This window comes from Rattus rattus, chromosome 9, assembly GCF_011064425.1.
Source record: "Rattus rattus isolate New Zealand chromosome 9, Rrattus_CSIRO_v1, whole genome shotgun sequence".
NCBI classification, from domain to species: domain Eukaryota; kingdom Metazoa; phylum Chordata; class Mammalia; order Rodentia; family Muridae; genus Rattus; species Rattus rattus.
This window is the reverse complement of record NC_046162.1, coordinates 56,846,244-56,862,719: the sequence shown is the minus strand read 5'-3', so window position 1 is coordinate 56,862,719 and position 16,476 is coordinate 56,846,244. Positions and strand designations below refer to the sequence as shown.

Genomic DNA, 16,476 nt, shown 5'->3' with positions numbered 1-16,476 from the left:
GGCGGCGGGGCGAGAGGGGGAGGGAAGAGACTGAACTTCTTTCAAACACCTGGGGAGCAGAAGGCAGGGGCGGGTTTGGAGGACCCAGGTGCTAGCTGAGTACCTAGGCACCTATGGGAGAACGGTCCAGGATGGCCATGGGCTCCAGTGTCATAGCCTTTGGCACCTCACCACTGTCACTGACCTGCTGGACCTCGAGTCTCTCTACCAAGGGCCCCTGATATCCAGGTACTCGGGCATAGAGCAGAGATTTCTGGGAACCCTATGAACGGTGGCTCATAGTAATGCTAGGCCCTTTAGCACGAGGGTCTCCAGGGTTCTGGCCTCAGAGTACTGAGGTAAGAGGGTTTTGGAGCACAAGCCGTCCTCAACACTGCCTGGGGTCTGGATAAGAATGTGCAAGTGTGGGCCTTTCAGAGTATAGCGAGTCTTGAGGTCCCTGGGAGAATCTGAGAGACTATAATGAAAGCTCCAACCTACCAGGGAGAGTTTTAGGCTCTCTTTCCACTTCACAGTGGAGAGGAAATGGAAGCTAAGAACGAGTCCTGGGGCTAGCCAAGGCTTGTGAGGTAACCTGGCCTGGCTGGGGCCTCGTTCAGTCAAGCCTGACCCACCTCCAGCTCAGCAATGATGCGTTCCTCATCGTCTTCATCCTTGATGGCCGAGGCCATAATGGGCGGTGTGGACGCGGGGCGGACCACCTCAGACACAGCGCGACGCAGCTTCACCTGAGGCTTCTGGATCTCCAGCTCCTCAGATTCAGCCTTCTGTAAAGCCAGGCGCCTATCAAGCTCAGGTCCTTCCCTCCCTCCAGCAGACTCACCACACCCCGCCAGGAAGACCCGCCCCGGACCCTGCCATGGCCTGCCGTGGGATCAGAACACACACGGGCTGGAAGTCAAGCTGGGTTGCGCTGGCCAACTTCCGTCCTCAAGCTTCCCTTTCAAGTCCCCCGAACCCCACCAATCGAGAGTTGTACCTTGATGAAGACTGAGTCTTTCTTACTGGTGACCACCACTTCTCCGGTGCGAGTGGTGGTCAGGCCGTGCGAGGAAGGGAAGCTCCGGCGGGGAGGGGGTGGCGGGGGCGACTTGGAGGGCTTCTCTGTGCGGTATCGGGGCACTGTGAGCTCATCTGCAAGCAGTGGGGGTCTGGGATCAGGAACCCACCACCACAGTGTCCACGAGTGCTCATTCCTCCAGGGAGGACCAAGAGGCTTCCGTCCTCAGAGGCGCGGAGGAAGGCAGGACCCATTTCTTCCCCATCTCCCCATGCCTGCCACTGGCTCACCCAGCACCTCTTCTTCCAACAGCGCTCAGCTGCTCAGTGCTGACTGGGAGCCGGGAACAATGAGGCACCTGAGGGGCCCTCTACCCGGAGCTGCTGACCGAGCATGGGCACCTCAGCACCCCCGAGGTTCATGCACATTCAAGCCTGGGACTCTGCGTCATTCTCATCTGTCTCGTGGCTGCAGCTGCTCCCCAGCCCCACCACACTCAGAGCTTCTTCCTTTCTCTGAGGAGCTCGTCCTGCTTCCCACCCTGCCTTCCTCCAGCCTGGTTTCCATGGCAACCCGCGGAAAGGTCAGTCAAACCATAACACCCTTGCCTTTGATTCTCTTGTGGCTTTCCACCAACCCAAATAGTGCGAGTTCCTAGTTCAGCACCGTCCACAACCTCTCAGACTGGCTCTGTATGAAGACCCAGCAAGGACCCTGCTCAGGCAAAGCCACGCCTCCTCTGGGCTTGCCACCATGATGCCCCTCCCCCCCAAGGCACTCACTGCCTGAGGAGAGCCTGCCCATTTCTCAGTGGAAAGCACTCTCCTCCCTTCTCAGACTGTACAGCTCCCGCCCTGCTCAGGAAGGCGATGCAGTTAGCCCCTTTGTTCTAGGGACACATTAAATGTGGCCTGGGACAGATTATATAACCATTTGAAGTCTGCCCTCTTCGTAAAGAGGGAATGACTGTCTTTTGCAACTGCCGCAAAATCATTAGGACCCACACTCAGAAGGCATCACGTGGGGAGCGCCTGAAGACTATAACAGGCCTGTCCCACCATTAAATTCTACCCACGGCCAGTAGAAATGACCCAGAGGTTGAAGGGGCAGGCTGTACAAACCCGATGACCTGGATTGGATCCCGTGATCCCACAGCAGAAGGAGAAAATTAATTTCCACAAGTTGTCCCCTGCCACATATGCACTTTCATTCACACACGCACACGCACACGCACACGTGCAAACAAATAAGATAATTAAAAATCTTTTAAATAAAAAAAAAATCCAGCAGCTGAAGAGATGGCTCAGCAATTAAGTGCATTGGCTGCTCTCCCAGACCCAGGTTTGACTCCCAGCACCCACATGGTGGCCCACAGCCATTTGGAACTCCACTTCTAGGGGAGCTAACACTCTCAGGCCTGCTCGGCACCAGGCACACATGTGGTGCACACACACACGAGGGCAAAGCATGCATGCATATATATATATATGTATATATATATATGTATATATATGTATGTATGTATATATATGTATATATATATGGGGATGGAGAGATTGCTCAGTGGTTAGAGCACTGACTGCTCTTCCAGAGTTCAAATCCCTGCAACCACATGGTGACTCACAACCATCTGTAATGGGGTCTGATGCCTTCTGGTGTGTCCAAAGACAGCTACAGTGTACTCATATAAATAAAAGAAAGAACAGAAAATCCTGAGTGCCCTGAATCACTCTTCATAGTCAGGGTTGCTGGCAGCAATGATGGTAGCCTCTCTTTCAGATGTTCTCTCCAGCTGGCTTCGGAGATCACAGGCTTGAGAGTATACTGCTCTCTCAGAGCAGCCTGGCGCTCTCCCCCCTCTCTCTCTCTCTCTCTCTCTCTCTCTCTCTCTCTCTCTCTCTCTCTCTCTCTCAGACAGGGTGGGCTGGGCTTGGATGTACTCTTCTCCCCTGCATGAGCCCCTCAGCAGCAGAGAGGAGAGAACTGGGTGGAGCCCAGCTTACCCGCCCATTCTGTGTCCCATCCCTTCAGTGACTACTAATGTTAGCACCCCATTCTCTGGCAGCCTGATTATCATGACAATTGCTCACTTTCCAGTGCTTCCCCCTAAACCAAGCTCTGAGGATGGGGCTCTCCAACTCCAGGGCCCGATACCCCCATACCTGATCCTCTTCTCCCACTGGGCTCTGTCCGGGGAGCAGCCTTCTGACCATGGGGTGCCTTAGGGGGCTTGTGGTCTGGAGTGGGAGTAGGGCCTGGGTGGGTCTTGCTGGCACAGTCCAGGTCGGGGATAGCCTTGAGCAGCTCAGCCTGGGTTTCCTCCAGCAGCCGGTTGATGTCCTTGGCGCTGTACTGGGTCAGGGCGGCCCGCTTCTCTTCCCAATCTCTCTCTGCAGCCTTGAGAGGGGAGGCAGAGCTGGGGTCAGGACTCTGGCTTGTGAGACCCTGAGCTCCCGGGATCAGCCCCTTCCCCAGCCACTTGTGCTAAGAACAAGAAGAGAACTTTATGAGATTCGGCCCCTCCTACTGGGTGCTACACACTGTCCCTGTAGCTTAGAGAGGCCACTCCCATCAGATACAACATTATTAGGTTTATTTCTGGACATTCTGTTCTGTTTCCCTGACCACCTAGCTTGTGTTTATGCAAGTACCACATTGCTGTAGTTATCATAGCTTTATAGCATACGTTCTATTGAGAAGGGTACATGCCACCAATATTACACCTCTCAGACTTCTGATCCTAAGGAAAAGAGCCCGTGTGCCCCTTCGGTACCTGACATTCCAAGTGACAGCAAAAACTGTGAGCCTAGCTCATGCCCCGCCCTGGCCCATCACCTCGACAGACACAGCTTTGTCCATGTTTCTCTTGCTGGGAGCATCCAGGCCTTTGGTAGGGTTGCTGCTTTTTGGGGTAAGCGGGGTGCCTTCCACAGGCCCGCTCAGCTCATGGAGATTCAGTGGAGGACTCGGGGGTGGTATCTCAAAATCCAGGCCTTTGCTGAAGTCTGTTTCAGCTGCCACCTTCTTGGGGGACTGGTTCAGGAGATTGTTGGGGGGAGGCCACACACCCTCATCCACTTGCCTAGGGTTGGGAGAGGGAGAGCAGCTCATGAGAGGTGGTAGCCCAGGGAGGGGAACCTGCAGACGTCAGGAAGGCTCTGGGATCTTGCAGGAGGGATGGGAGAGCCTAGAGAGGCAGGTGAGGGAAAGTCAAGCCTTCTGCATGCAGGGGTCGTGGGTCGGAATTGAAGAGCATATCTAGCTGGCACACAGAGATCTCCAAGGAGTCAGGATGGGGGTTCTGGGTCCAGTGTGTAACCCCAAGGGAAACTAAAGAGCAAGGAGACAATGACCTTCGGATCTGGGCCAGCGTGTCAGTGACCGCCCGGCAGCGCTTGAGAAGCCCGTCGAGGCGTTGAGGTTCCTCCTTCAGAAACTTGACTGCCTCCACCTCTACACGCAGCACTACCCGCATCTTACTCTGCAGGCCTGGGAAATGAGCTGAGAGGGCGGGGGGGGGGTCAGCTGGCTGGGCGGGGGGACTGAGGAACTGGAGCACAGCAGGGACCCCCTTAGGGTCACCCTTGCCAAGGCAGGCTCACCCTTGAGTTCCGTCAGCGTCTCCCCAAGCTGTTTCAGCACCAGAGCCTTCTCTTCCAACTCAGGACCAGGCACCAGTCGGTGGTTATGGGCCACATCCCTCTGGATCTTCTCCACTGACTTCTCCAGGTCACTGCAGGCACAGAGAGACCCTTCTCAGCCCCTCTGGCCCCAGCCTAGCCCCCTGAAATTGAGCAGCTGGAAAGAAACCATGTCACCGATCAGATCAGAATTAAAAGTGATAGCCAGGTGTCATGGCTTGCTCCTGTAATCCTAGGCACTTGGGAAGCTGAGGCAGGAAGACTGTTGAAAGATTGAGGCCAGTCTGGGCTACCTAGTAAGACCCCGACTCAAACAAAACAAAACCACACAATCGAAAGCCGTCCCTCCAGGCTCCATGCCCACATGAAAGTGGATGCCCCCTGTCAGTCTGAGCACCAGTCAGCGGCTGGGGAGATGGCTCCGGGGAGAAAGAGCTAGATTTCAAAGAAGAGACTTTCAGAGAGCTCCTTAAAGGAGTCCCCTCCGCAGGTTCTGATCTACAGTAACACTAGCACTCATCTCTTCCCCTCAGCGTGAAACCTCAGACTCTTCCGCAGACACAGTGGAGAACCCGGAGGACATACGGAGTCTCACAGGGGTCTAGAGGCAGCTATGCATAGCCGTGCCCATCGCCTTTGTCAAAGAAATCCTGCCACAGCGCCTCTCTTCCCGGGGGCCCAAACCGCCTCGGGGTTTCAGCTGGTCCACTGTAAACATTTATGATTTCACATCTTTCTAAAATCAGGGGCGGATCATAGTGGCACAAGTCTGTAATCTCAGCACTCGGGAGGCTGGGAGAACAGGGTCACGAGTTTAAGGCCAGTCTGAGGCACAGCGAGATGTTGTCTCAAAACAAACAGCCCAAGGAAAGCAAACCAAGGCACCCTTTCTGTTAATGTATGGGAGGGAGGGCCAAGGAGATGGCTTAGCGGGGCAAGTGCTTGCCCGGCAAGTCTGAGAACCTGAGTTCAGATCCCCAGCAAACCACCTAAAAGTTGATCACAATGGGGCACAACTTCGACCCCAGCACTGAGCAGAGATGACCAATCCCGGGAGTTCACGAGTCAGTGAGAAACCTGGTCTCCAAAATTCTGGGAGAGGGATTGGAGAGCTGGCTTAGTAGTTAAGAGCGCTCGCCGCCTCTTCAGAGGACCTGAGTTGGATTCCCAGCACCAGATTAAATAATTTTACATTGTAGGATGGAGACGTGAGAGAGAGACTTGCCACAGGCAGGTAAGTCGCCGCAGTCCTAAAGGGAAGTCAGGATCATCCCTCCCTCACACGCGGGGCTCGTGAGTTCCACCTGTTAGAGTTCAACAGCCCACGTGCAAATGACTTCAATCTGTTCTACCATCCGACATGTCTGCTCTGTTTTAAAGTTCAGTGCCATCTATCAATCACGCGAGCGAGCCTTAGACACCATCGGCCAACCAGCAGATGAAAAGACAGACCAGGGCAGAGCCAAGGACAAAATCCCGAGATTCAGCACTTCCGGTAAGAGAACAACTCTGCATTAAGTATCCTGTTCATCGGGCTGGCACCTGACGGTCAGGCCTGAACATTCATTCCCTTAGGTAACCTTAAAACAATCCTGTCGCTGGGAACACTGCTCCCAGCTGACACACGGACAAACGGTGGTTCAAAGACTACATTTCCCAGCTTTTCTTGCAATTAGAGGTTGCAGTGGCGGCGGCCACCTTTGATCCCAGCATTCAAGAGGCAGAGGCAGGTGGATCTCTGAGTTGGAGGCCAGGCTGGTTTACAGAGTGAGTTCCAGGACAGCCGGGACTACACAGAGAAACTCTGTCTAGGAAAAGGGGGTTGGGAGTAGGGGTGGGGGTGACGTGGCCTCTCACCTGAGGCCTGCACAGTAAAGCAGGGTTGGAAAGGGCACACTTCTGGATCTAGCCCGCAAAGACCTGCCATGCAAGCGCCCTCTATGCTCATTCCTTTCTGATTGGCCATGAAGAACCATGACCTGGGTGACTTTGGAGGTGTATGTTGAACATGGCGGAACCTTGGCCAGGAGGGATCTGCACTGCAAACCATCTACAGTGTTTTCTAAGAAAGCAGGGCCTATCGTGTTTTTTTAAGAATGATGTACTTACGGGGTTGGGGATTTAGCTCAGTGGTAGAGCACTTGCTTAGCAAGCGCAAGGCCCTGGGTTCGGTCCCCAGCTCCAAGAAAAAAAAAAAAAAAAGAATGATGTACTTAGGGCTGGAGAGAAGGCTCAGAGGTTAAGAGCACTGACTGCTCCTCCAGAGGTCCTGAGTTCAAATCCCAGCAACCACATGGTGGCTCACAACCATCTGTAATGGGATCTGATGTTCTCTTCTGGTGTGGCTGACGACAGCAACAGTGTACTCATATACAATAAATGAATATTTAAAATGTTTTTAAAAATGATGTATTTTTTTGAACTTTAGGTGTCTAAGTATTTTGCCTGGGTGTATAGGTACTGTGTGCCAACCTGGTTCCTGCAGGGGACAGAAGCTCACACATTAGAACCTCTGAACTGGAGGTGGCCATGAGCTACCATGTGGGTGCTGGGAACTAATCTGGATTTTTTTGTTGTTTTTCCTACAATAGCAATAAGTGGGGTTTTTTTGTTTTTTGTTTTTTGTTTTTGTTTTTTTCCGGAGCTGGGGACCGAATCCAGGGCCTTACCACTGTGCTAAATCCCCAACCCCGCAATAAGCGTTCTTAACCCCTGAGCCGTCTCTCTAGCACCTTTAATTAATTATTTTTGCGGTAGCCTCTCAACGTATCCCAGGCTGGCTGAAGATATCTGAGGATGGCCTGACTAAAGACACTTCTGCCCTCCTCCAGAGCACTAGCATTAGGGGCTCACAGCACCACACCCAGCTTAAAGTCTTTTACTTTAGAACCATTAAAGGACTTGGGAGTGTTTTGCTCCAGCATCTGCCTTAAATAAATAAGGAACCCTAACTGAGGTTTGGCCTTCAAAAGCGGGGTGGCAGAAGCTCTGAGACGAATCAGTTCACACGACTGTTCTGTGGCGTGGTGTTTTCCACTTGTGTGGGACTGCGGCCGTGGGCGCTGCCGCGTCTCACTTCCAAACTGAAGGATGTCATCTACCTGCTGTCCCACCCAGCCTCACTCTACCACATGGGGAAAAAACAAACAAACAAACTAAAACAATCAACCAGCCCTTTCTCACAGCTAGCTCTGGATCAGCAGGCTTCAATCAGGGGACCATAACCATTCAGAGAGTCCAAGGCTTTGGCTAGACGGTCAGGTGAGTCTGCCCAGCAGGAATAAAACCAAAAACCCAGGCTCAACTGCCAACAGGATGCCAGAAAAGAGGAAGGAACAAAGGAAAAGGAACGGGGGTCGGAGGGAGCACCTAGGGGCTGCAGGACTATTGCCAGGTGGTTAGGGCAGGAGGTGGGTGACGGGTCTTGAAGGCTAGACCTGAACCAACATAGGGCTCAGTCGCTCTCTGACTCAAAGAAACAGGTGCCAGGCTGGAGAATCCCACCAGCAGTTCCTGGGTTCTCGAGTAATGGATGTGATGGATGGGGCAAGAATTCTTTGTGTTCCTGGAGAACTGAGGTCCCCAGGAAGCCAGGGACCAGACAGTCATGAAGACCAGAGCATAAATCAGTCCCTTCATCTCTTTTGCCCCAGTGCTTTGAAGGCTCCCCCTCTCCCCTTTAATTTCTCTTTAATGTCTCAGACTAACTCCTTTTGAAAATCCTGGCCCAGCTCCTCTACACAAAATGGAAATTGACAAGGAAAAGACGGGGAAGCGGAGGAAACAGAATCCCTGGATCAGAGTGTGGCAGCCGCGGGTCTGCTTCAAGACCTGCGGTGGCTGTCACTACGTCATCCCACCCAGACGTGATGGTGGGCTGGAGTTATTGCTGCTGGCTCATTTCCACGTGAGATGGCTCATTACAGCATTTCAACAGCGTGGGGTCGCTGGACTCCTTACCTTAAACATTGCCAAAATGCACACCAGGTTTACCTGGGCAGTGACCTCCCCAGAGAGACCCTGGTAAGGGCTCCAAATACAGCTTAGTAGGGTTGCACCATAGAGCAGCTTTCTTGGCTCCCTGGTCCCAAGTCCCTTAGCTCAGCCAAGCCTTCAGCTGTTTCTGAAAGAACTGCAAAGCAATCTCAGTACAGAGGTGGGGGTGAGGGTGCGGGGTGGCAGCTACCTTGACCGCATAGCCCCTAGATTCTGGAGCTCTCTCTGGATCCCCTTATTGCCCTGTGTCACTAAAAAGGACCACAAGAAGGGGAGGGGCCTTTGCCTCAGCCCAAGCAAGTCAGGAGAAAAGGCTGTGGTTAGATGATGGTGCAGCTTCCTGAATGGACAGGGGAAAACAGCAGCATCTCCCTTCACAGGTGCCAGACAATGGAATTGTGGCCAGACAGCCATTTGCTAAATCTGGATCAGACTGTCTTCGGTTTACCCTCCCGTGTCTGAGCAGGGTTCGGTTATTCTGTTCCTCCTCCTTCAAGACTACTAGAGCCTAGCTTCTCTGTGCTGAGGAGGGAAGGGATCAGGGTGGTAACGTGTCAGGAACCACCTGGGCAAGTGACAACACCCCTGCCCCTCCACCTTCTTGCTTAAGGGTGAAGCTGCCTTGGTCTTAGGTCAGAAGGAAGGCAGGCACAGGGTAGAGGGAAACAGACGGCTGGCGTTATGAGAGTATGCTGCAGGCCACAGGAAGCAATACCATGACAGAGGCAGGCACCAAGCCAGGATAAAAAAAAAAGAAGAAGAAGAAATCAGGAATTATGCCAGATGGCCAAAGGTTTGTGGGTCATATTGAAATCAGGCCACATTGGAGGGTGAAATCAGACTTCAGACAAACAAACGTCATCTGTGATTCCAAAATAAGAGCTACACCTCCCATGAGTCAGGCTGGTTCACCCGGGCCGCATCGTACCCACTTCTACGCAGACACGTCTCGGATCCTCTCCCCACCCAACCCCACCCCCCACCCCTACACGCTGGGGCCCAGCCTCACTTGAGCTGCTGTGTAATGAGCTCCTCGTCGTTGAGGTAACGCAAACGCTCCTCTTCCACCAGGGTGCGCTGCCGCTGCAGCGGGTCCTCCTGCCGCCGCGCCGCCTCCGACACGCGCATGCTCAGCTCCGCCTCGGTGCGCTTCAGCAGCGCGCGCACGGACTCCTGGTTCTGGAGCTGCGGGACGCAAGAATGCTCGCGTGGACCGGGTGGGAGGAGAACGCATGTTGCCGGGGAAGGGTGGGCAGAGGGCAGCCCTGCGCAAGCAAAACTCCCACAGAAGACGGGGTTGCTGGGCTATGGGTGTGAGCTGCCCCGAAGGCGCAGCAAGATAGAGACGGGAGTTGGGGAGAACCCAGCAGGAGATCCCGGCCGGGAATGATAGGGCTCATGGAGGGGGAAAAGTTATACTGGGCTTCACCCAAGACGACATGGCTGTGAGCAGCAGAGAAGGGTGGGACAGCTGGGGAGGGAGATCAAGGTTACATTCTGGAGAAATATAGGGGCAGAAGAACAGGATGAGAATTTGTGTGGCCAAAGAGTGACACTAGATAAGGCCTTGACGACAGTGTGACTGTGGACCTGTGGCCTCAAGAAGCCATGAGTGGAGACAAGACCTGGGGTTAAGGAGTCAAACTATAAGGTCTGCCGATGTAGCAGGGGCTGCAAGACGAGCGTGCCCAATTGACGTGGGTGGGCAAGATCTTATCTGTGGCCCAGATGGCAGCTCTCCGCCCCCACTCCGGCTTGTCTCTGCTCATTACCCTCACCTGACAAGCCCTAAGCCCCTCTAAGAAGAGCAGGCACGAAGATGCCAGGCTCCTGACAGGTGGGACCATCTGCCAGGCAAGGCGGGACAGCCACTCCAGGCTCAGGAAAAGGGTTGAGGGGACTTGGGGAATACGGCCTGAAGGAACTGAGACCACCACAAAGGAAAATGCAAGGAGAAATGGTAGGCACAGTGCAGGTATGGGGAAGGGGCTGAGGCTCAGTGAAGTACTGGGGCTTGGTGAGGGATCTGGGGTTTAATAGTAAGTGGAAACTAGAAAGGGAGGCAGAAAGGGGGTCTGAAGAAGGACCACTGAACAATAAGAGAGCGGGAATGTTGGGGAAAGGTAGGGCAGTGCTTGCGGAGAGAAGTTACAGCCTGGGGGGGCGGGGCTGTGTGGGGTGGGCGGGGGAGCTAACGGTACCTGGAGCTTCCGCAACTGCTGAAGCTGGCCACGCAGGTCGCTAGCGCTGTTCTGTAGGCCACGCAGATGCATCTGCATTTGCAGCCGGCTGACAGCAGTGGGCTGCCCTGCAGGGGTGCTGCTGGCCGCGGGTGGGGGAGGGCCCGACACTGGAGTGGCCCCGCTACTCCTACTGCCTGACCCACACAGTGCTGAGAGAGACCAGAAGGGAGAGCCATAAGGAAAGTGGAGCAAAATGGGAAGAGGAGGAGCCGCTCCACTCCCACACCCGGGCAGAAAGGCTCATGGTTATGACTGTCTACTCTAAGCCGTAGAGAGTCCTGGCAGGAGTAAAGTGGAAATCTGTGGAAAGCCCAGGATGTAGCTACTCTTGGAGCTCCAGTTAAAGACTAGGAAACTCATCCTAAAACCCTGAGAGGAAGAGAAGGGACACTTACGTGCTGAGGGGGTGGCTGCTCCATTGGAGCCTTCAATCTTCTCACTGTGAAGGAAAGAGAAGAAAATGTCCATGGGGGCCTCAGACCATGGAAGCTGAATGGGACCTTAAATGTCACCCAGCTCCCTGATCTTAGGATAGAGCCACAGAAAAGAGAAAGCAGTCTGAGTCACACTGTAGACACAGGCTTCTAACTTAACTCACTGCCCATGTATCTGCCTCAAGCCCTGATAGTGTAGAGGGCGGGGCGGGGAGGGGGGAAGTCTCACCTTGGAGTCTCCGGCTCCGAGCCTCGCAGTAAAGCACTCTGGACTAGCCCAGTGAGGCTGGCAATCTGCTTCTCCATGGCCTCCATACGCTCCCTGGAAAGTGGGAATAAGCTCTCCTGTGAAAGTGTGATCCCCCCTGACCACCCGACTCCTGACTCCTAAGATTAGCAACTAGAGGACAGCTAGTCTTCGCCTGACTGCTGCACGGGATCAAACTCCTAGTTCTCCTCTGTCTACAGGTCTGGAATCCCAACTCCTCCCCCATCCCGAGCCTGCTCCGGTGGATTTCAGCGAGGCTATGTGCTGGACAGCTCTCTCTGAAAGGCTGGACACTAAAGGGGCGGGGCCAGCGCTCCATTTTACTGCCGGGTAAACTGAGGCTAGGGAAATGAATACAAACGTGGGTCTCTAGAAGCATCCTACTGTTGTCCTCTCTGCCACATGGAAGACACTCTGGCCACCTCCTTCGTCTGAAGATACTGCAACCCTCTTCGGGACCACATCTTTACCCTGTAGCTGCGCCCAAGTCTCCTCACCTGGTCTCTGTGTCTTTGGCTGGCACCGGCGGCCCGAACCCTACGAGGGAGCGCTCTCCAGGTCCAGGGAAGAGTTCAGAAGGTGGTGCTCCGGCCGTGGAAGCCCCGGTGCTGCGGGCTTTGCCTCCAGGACTCTCAGCAAAGACCGACGAGGAACCCGAATCTTTACGGAACGACTGGCGCACCGGCGAGCCGCGGCTGGGCGGCCCAGAGTAGGGACTGTGCGGTGGCGGAGGTCCCCCGGAGGGCGCTGAGACGTCGGCCAGTTTCTGCGGGGACGAAGGCGGCAGACGGAAGCCATAGCCGTCTCCGTAGAGCGGGCCGCCGGCGCCCGCCTTGTACAGAGAGTCCTCCAGGTCGGACTGCAGCGCAGCGGCCGAGTAGGTGCTGAGCGAGCGCACAGAACCCCGCTTGTACAAGCCGCCCGCGCCCGGGTATGCGAACGGGTCTCCTGCTGCGGCGGCCAGGCTCAAGCGGCCCTCGTGCAGCAGCCCGTAGGGATCGGCATAGAGGCCCTCGCCCTTCACCAGCACCATGCCGCCCGCCTTGCTCGCCAGATCCTCATCCGGCTTCACGTCGCGCCGCTCCAGGATGGCGCTGGGGCTGGGGCTCACGCCCTGGCTGGTCGGGGCGCCTCCCAGTCGCTCAGCCGCGTGGTGTACCGGGCTGCCGGCGTAAGAGGGCGGCCGGCCCCCAGCATACGAGAGGCGTGAACGCGAGGGCGAGCCCGAAGGCAGTCCCGAAGGCAGCCCGGATGGCAGCCCTGGAGGCGGGGAGCTAGATGCTAGGTGCGATGCGGGCGACAGGTTGTTGAGGCGCCGCGTGGGCGACGACTCCCGTGATGCGTAAACCATCTCTCTCTGAGCAGAAGACAGCCCGAAAAGCCCATGGAGCAGGTCACGAAGGGAGCTTCCTGCTCCTTGCTTGAGAACCCAGCACCCCTCGCTTCCCCTCCAACCAGACTTAGGAAACCACCTCTGTTCTGTCTTCCCTCTCCCAGGATATCCTGGGCCCCTTGCCCATCAGTACTCCCAGCATGGGGGTAAACTGGCAGACACCAGTATCCAAAGGAGCCTTAGAGAACTCTTGTGGCAAATGGGCAGGGTAGCAGGTGGCGGTGGGGTGACCTAACCTCACAATTAACTAGGGCACCCTTGTCTCAGACTCCCATCTCCAAAGCCACCCCAATTCTATATTCTCCCTAGACCCCACTTGCCCAGTCTCACCAGTGCCTTAGGTGCTCTCAGACATACCCGGAGGTCACCGTTGGTGAGGTGCGAGCCAGGAAAAGCGGCATACAGTGGCTCCTTCCTATAGATCTTGATGATACTCCGGTCCTGGATATCCCTGTCGGGTAGCGAGAAGGACAGTGAGTCACTATGTGGCACCCAGCTGTGCACAACGGGGGAGGGGGTGCAGCGGCTACTTCAGGCAGGCAAGATGGCCCCAACACCCAATCCTTTTCTAACTCCTATACTCAGTGCTCAGTGTCTCCAGGTACCTTGGGATGCCTGTCACCAGCAAACAAGCGTGCAAGGGGTGGGTACACACACACACACACACACACACACACACACACACACGGGGGCGGGTAGACTCCACCTGTCCACTTTCACAGCCTCAGGACTGGAAGATTTAGCAGCGAGGGAGGGCGCTAGGACTTGCAGGGGAAGGGAAAGGGTGGAGAGAGAGTGATCTGAGGAAGGGCCACCAGGGGTCTAGAGCTCTTCAGAGGAGTGTAGGGAAATCCACCCACCCCCCTGGGGCCACGCCCACCGGACGTCTTCCAGCTCGTAGAAGACGTTGCGAGCCTCGTCCTTGATGAGGATGGCGGTGTTGGGCGACTTAAGCATGCCCATGGTGAGCTTCTGCGGGAACATGTGCGCGATGAGTGCGTGCAGCGTGTCCAGGCTGCTGACCTCATGCGTGATGTGTACACGTCGCGTCTCCTCCCCGAACTGCAGGAACAGGACTCCTGCGAAGGAGACGCGGCCATCATGGTCACTGCCTCTGTCGGCGCGCCTCGCACCGGGGGAGTGCGATGAGCCCTCAGGAGCAGCATCGGTCCCACAGTGGCAAGGTCTGAGGCCAAAGGCTGCCCCTGAGTGCAAGTGCACCCACGCGCTCCTCATGCAGCTGGTTGGCGGGCTGCCTCTCAGAGCATCCACTAGACTCCAGGCAACTGGAGTCTGGACGCAGAAATGAGGTAAGGGCAGGAGCTGGTAGAGCAGAAACGGAAGGAAAGTCGGGAAAGTTGGAGGGGGTGGCGAGAACACTGGGAGAAAGAAATGAAAAGAGCCTAGAGGAAGAAAAAAGGATTGGATAGAGAGGAGGCGGAGAGCGTAAGAGCCAGCAGGGGATGCTAGGGTTTAGCAAAGGAGAAAGAGCGGCGAGGGCCCGGAGGACTTCGGGGAGGTGACGGCCGCTAGAGGAGGGACTGGGAGGGAGTGGCAGGAGATGGAGTAGCGAAGGGCGGGAGAAGCCGGAGGGAGGAGCTGTGGCAGGGCCGGAAGACAAGACCGCTGGGCAGTACCTGGTGAGCGCAGCTTGGTCTGGCTGGCAGAGCGGGAGAGAGGCAAGCTCTGTCGAAAGCGATTCATCCTGCTGAAGCCCAGGGGCAGCTCGGCCTCGGACATTGTCTCCAGCGACTCAGCCGAGGCGTAGGACAGCTTGGCTGCCTGGTCTGCCAGCCCTGGCTGGGCTCCCTGAGTATGGCGCGAGCTGCGGGTCTGCAGGGGCAGGGCAGGGCGAGAGGCACCAAGCATGAGCCCCCACCCCCATCCCTTGTTCTGCCATTGCCTCCATCTGGGCCCCGGAGCTCCGGCCAGACAGCAACACCACCACACACACACACACACCCACACACACACACACACACACACACACACACACACACACACACTCAGAGAAGGATCTGTCTCCTGGGTTCCAGACTAGTTGGGTAACCGCTGAAAAGATCCCCTGACTCTAAAGGCCTTGGATTCCCTAAGACACCCAGCAGGTAAGCAGTGAGCAAAGGACTCAGGCACCCCGGACAGTCATACAAGAAACCATCTGAGTTGGACCCATGGGTACGCCTGCTATTTTAAGCTTCCAACGAACAACAACAACACAAATTTGTCACCGAGGTGAGCAGCAGAATTGTTGAGCAAATTGGAGCATTAGTTCCAGACATTAATTAAGCGGCGGGTGTGTGAGCGGCGGATTTATTCTTCATGGAGTTCAAGGGGCTCGGGGGAGCAGGGAGAAATCAGAGAATGAGGGGCCTAGGCTTTCAGCACTGGGAGGTGTTCATGTCTAGAGGCCTCCACTTAGAGAACTTAGGAACTGGCAGCCTTCGAAACCCTCGAGTCAACTGAACCACAATTTAAAGTAAACTGTATGCTTATGAACAGGCAAAACCGGGTGTGATACACACAAGTACACTGTGCTAGGCTCCACCCCTACCAGTGATGCACATGCTGTCGCATAGCCTGGCTGACCTTCTTCTGTAGCCTTGGCTATGACAGTCCCTTTCCTAAAGCTACAGGTGAGAGGGATCTACAGCTAGGGTGAGGAAGGATGTCACAGACAGCTCAGTGAATCCCTAGGTTCAATTCCCAGTTTCCCCCCCCTCCCAAAATAAAGACCTGGAGCGGTAGTTCACTAGGAGAGGTGTCACAGGCCTGACCACTGTTTCTTGGGGAGGTGGCATCCCTTCTTGATTCAATTACCCTTCTAGAGTGTACTTTTGTCTCTCATCCAGGTCCACAGCCTCAGCCATTCTGACCTAGTCCCTACACCAAACACGGCTACTAGACAAGATACCCCACGGCTTAAACTGTTATTAGTTAAAGATTTATATTACATATGTGAGTTCACTGTCGCTGTCTCCAGACACCAGAAGAGGGCCTCGGATCTCATTACAGATGGTTGTGAGCCACCATGTGGTTGCTGGGAATTGAACTCAGGACCTCTGGAAGAGCAGTCAGTGCTCTTAACCCCTGAGCCATCTCTCCAGCCCCTGTTGTTATTTTTTGAGACAGAATCTCACCACGTCACCTTGGCTACCCTGGAAGTGGCTAAGTAGACCATGCAGGCCTTGAACTCACAGAGCGATCCACCCGCTCTGCCTTCTGAGTGCTAGGACTAAAGGCGTGCTCTACCATAACTCAAATAATTAAGTTATTTACAGGATTAAGAAAATAAAAATAAAACATGTTATCCATCTGCACCTAACATTCTTATTTCCACAGGCAGTTATGCTGCTATGTGCCTATAATTCCAGCACAGGAAAGGCTGAGGCAGGAGGATAGCCAACAGGTTTGAGGTTATCCTGGGCTTACAATCCGCTACAGTGTGAGACCTAGTTTGAAAACAAAAATAAACGTTTTTTTTTTTCTTTCTTTTTGGAGTTG

At 54.9% G+C, this 16,476-nt stretch overlaps 1 protein-coding gene across 1 annotated transcript in view; it reads right to left on the bottom strand.

Moving 5' to 3' along the window:
• The window catches only part of Srcin1 (SRC kinase signaling inhibitor 1), a 62,226-nt gene that overhangs the window by 9,928 nt on the left and 35,822 nt on the right, over positions 1 to 16,476 (bottom strand). The window contains exons 5-18 of the mRNA XM_032912101.1: positions 14,613 to 14,808; positions 13,856 to 14,054; positions 13,333 to 13,426; positions 12,080 to 12,939; positions 11,544 to 11,636; positions 11,276 to 11,319; positions 10,839 to 11,029; positions 9,647 to 9,822; positions 4,603 to 4,733; positions 4,354 to 4,501; positions 3,836 to 4,082; positions 3,163 to 3,397; positions 980 to 1,134; positions 615 to 767 (exon numbers count right to left, since the gene is read on the bottom strand). Coding sequence (XP_032767992.1) covers positions 615 to 767; positions 980 to 1,134; positions 3,163 to 3,397; positions 3,836 to 4,082; positions 4,354 to 4,501; positions 4,603 to 4,733; positions 9,647 to 9,822; positions 10,839 to 11,029; positions 11,276 to 11,319; positions 11,544 to 11,636; positions 12,080 to 12,939; positions 13,333 to 13,426; positions 13,856 to 14,054; positions 14,613 to 14,808 — 2,922 coding nt within the window. The remainder of the gene's footprint in view (positions 1 to 614; positions 768 to 979; positions 1,135 to 3,162; positions 3,398 to 3,835; positions 4,083 to 4,353; positions 4,502 to 4,602; positions 4,734 to 9,646; positions 9,823 to 10,838; positions 11,030 to 11,275; positions 11,320 to 11,543; positions 11,637 to 12,079; positions 12,940 to 13,332; positions 13,427 to 13,855; positions 14,055 to 14,612; positions 14,809 to 16,476) is intronic.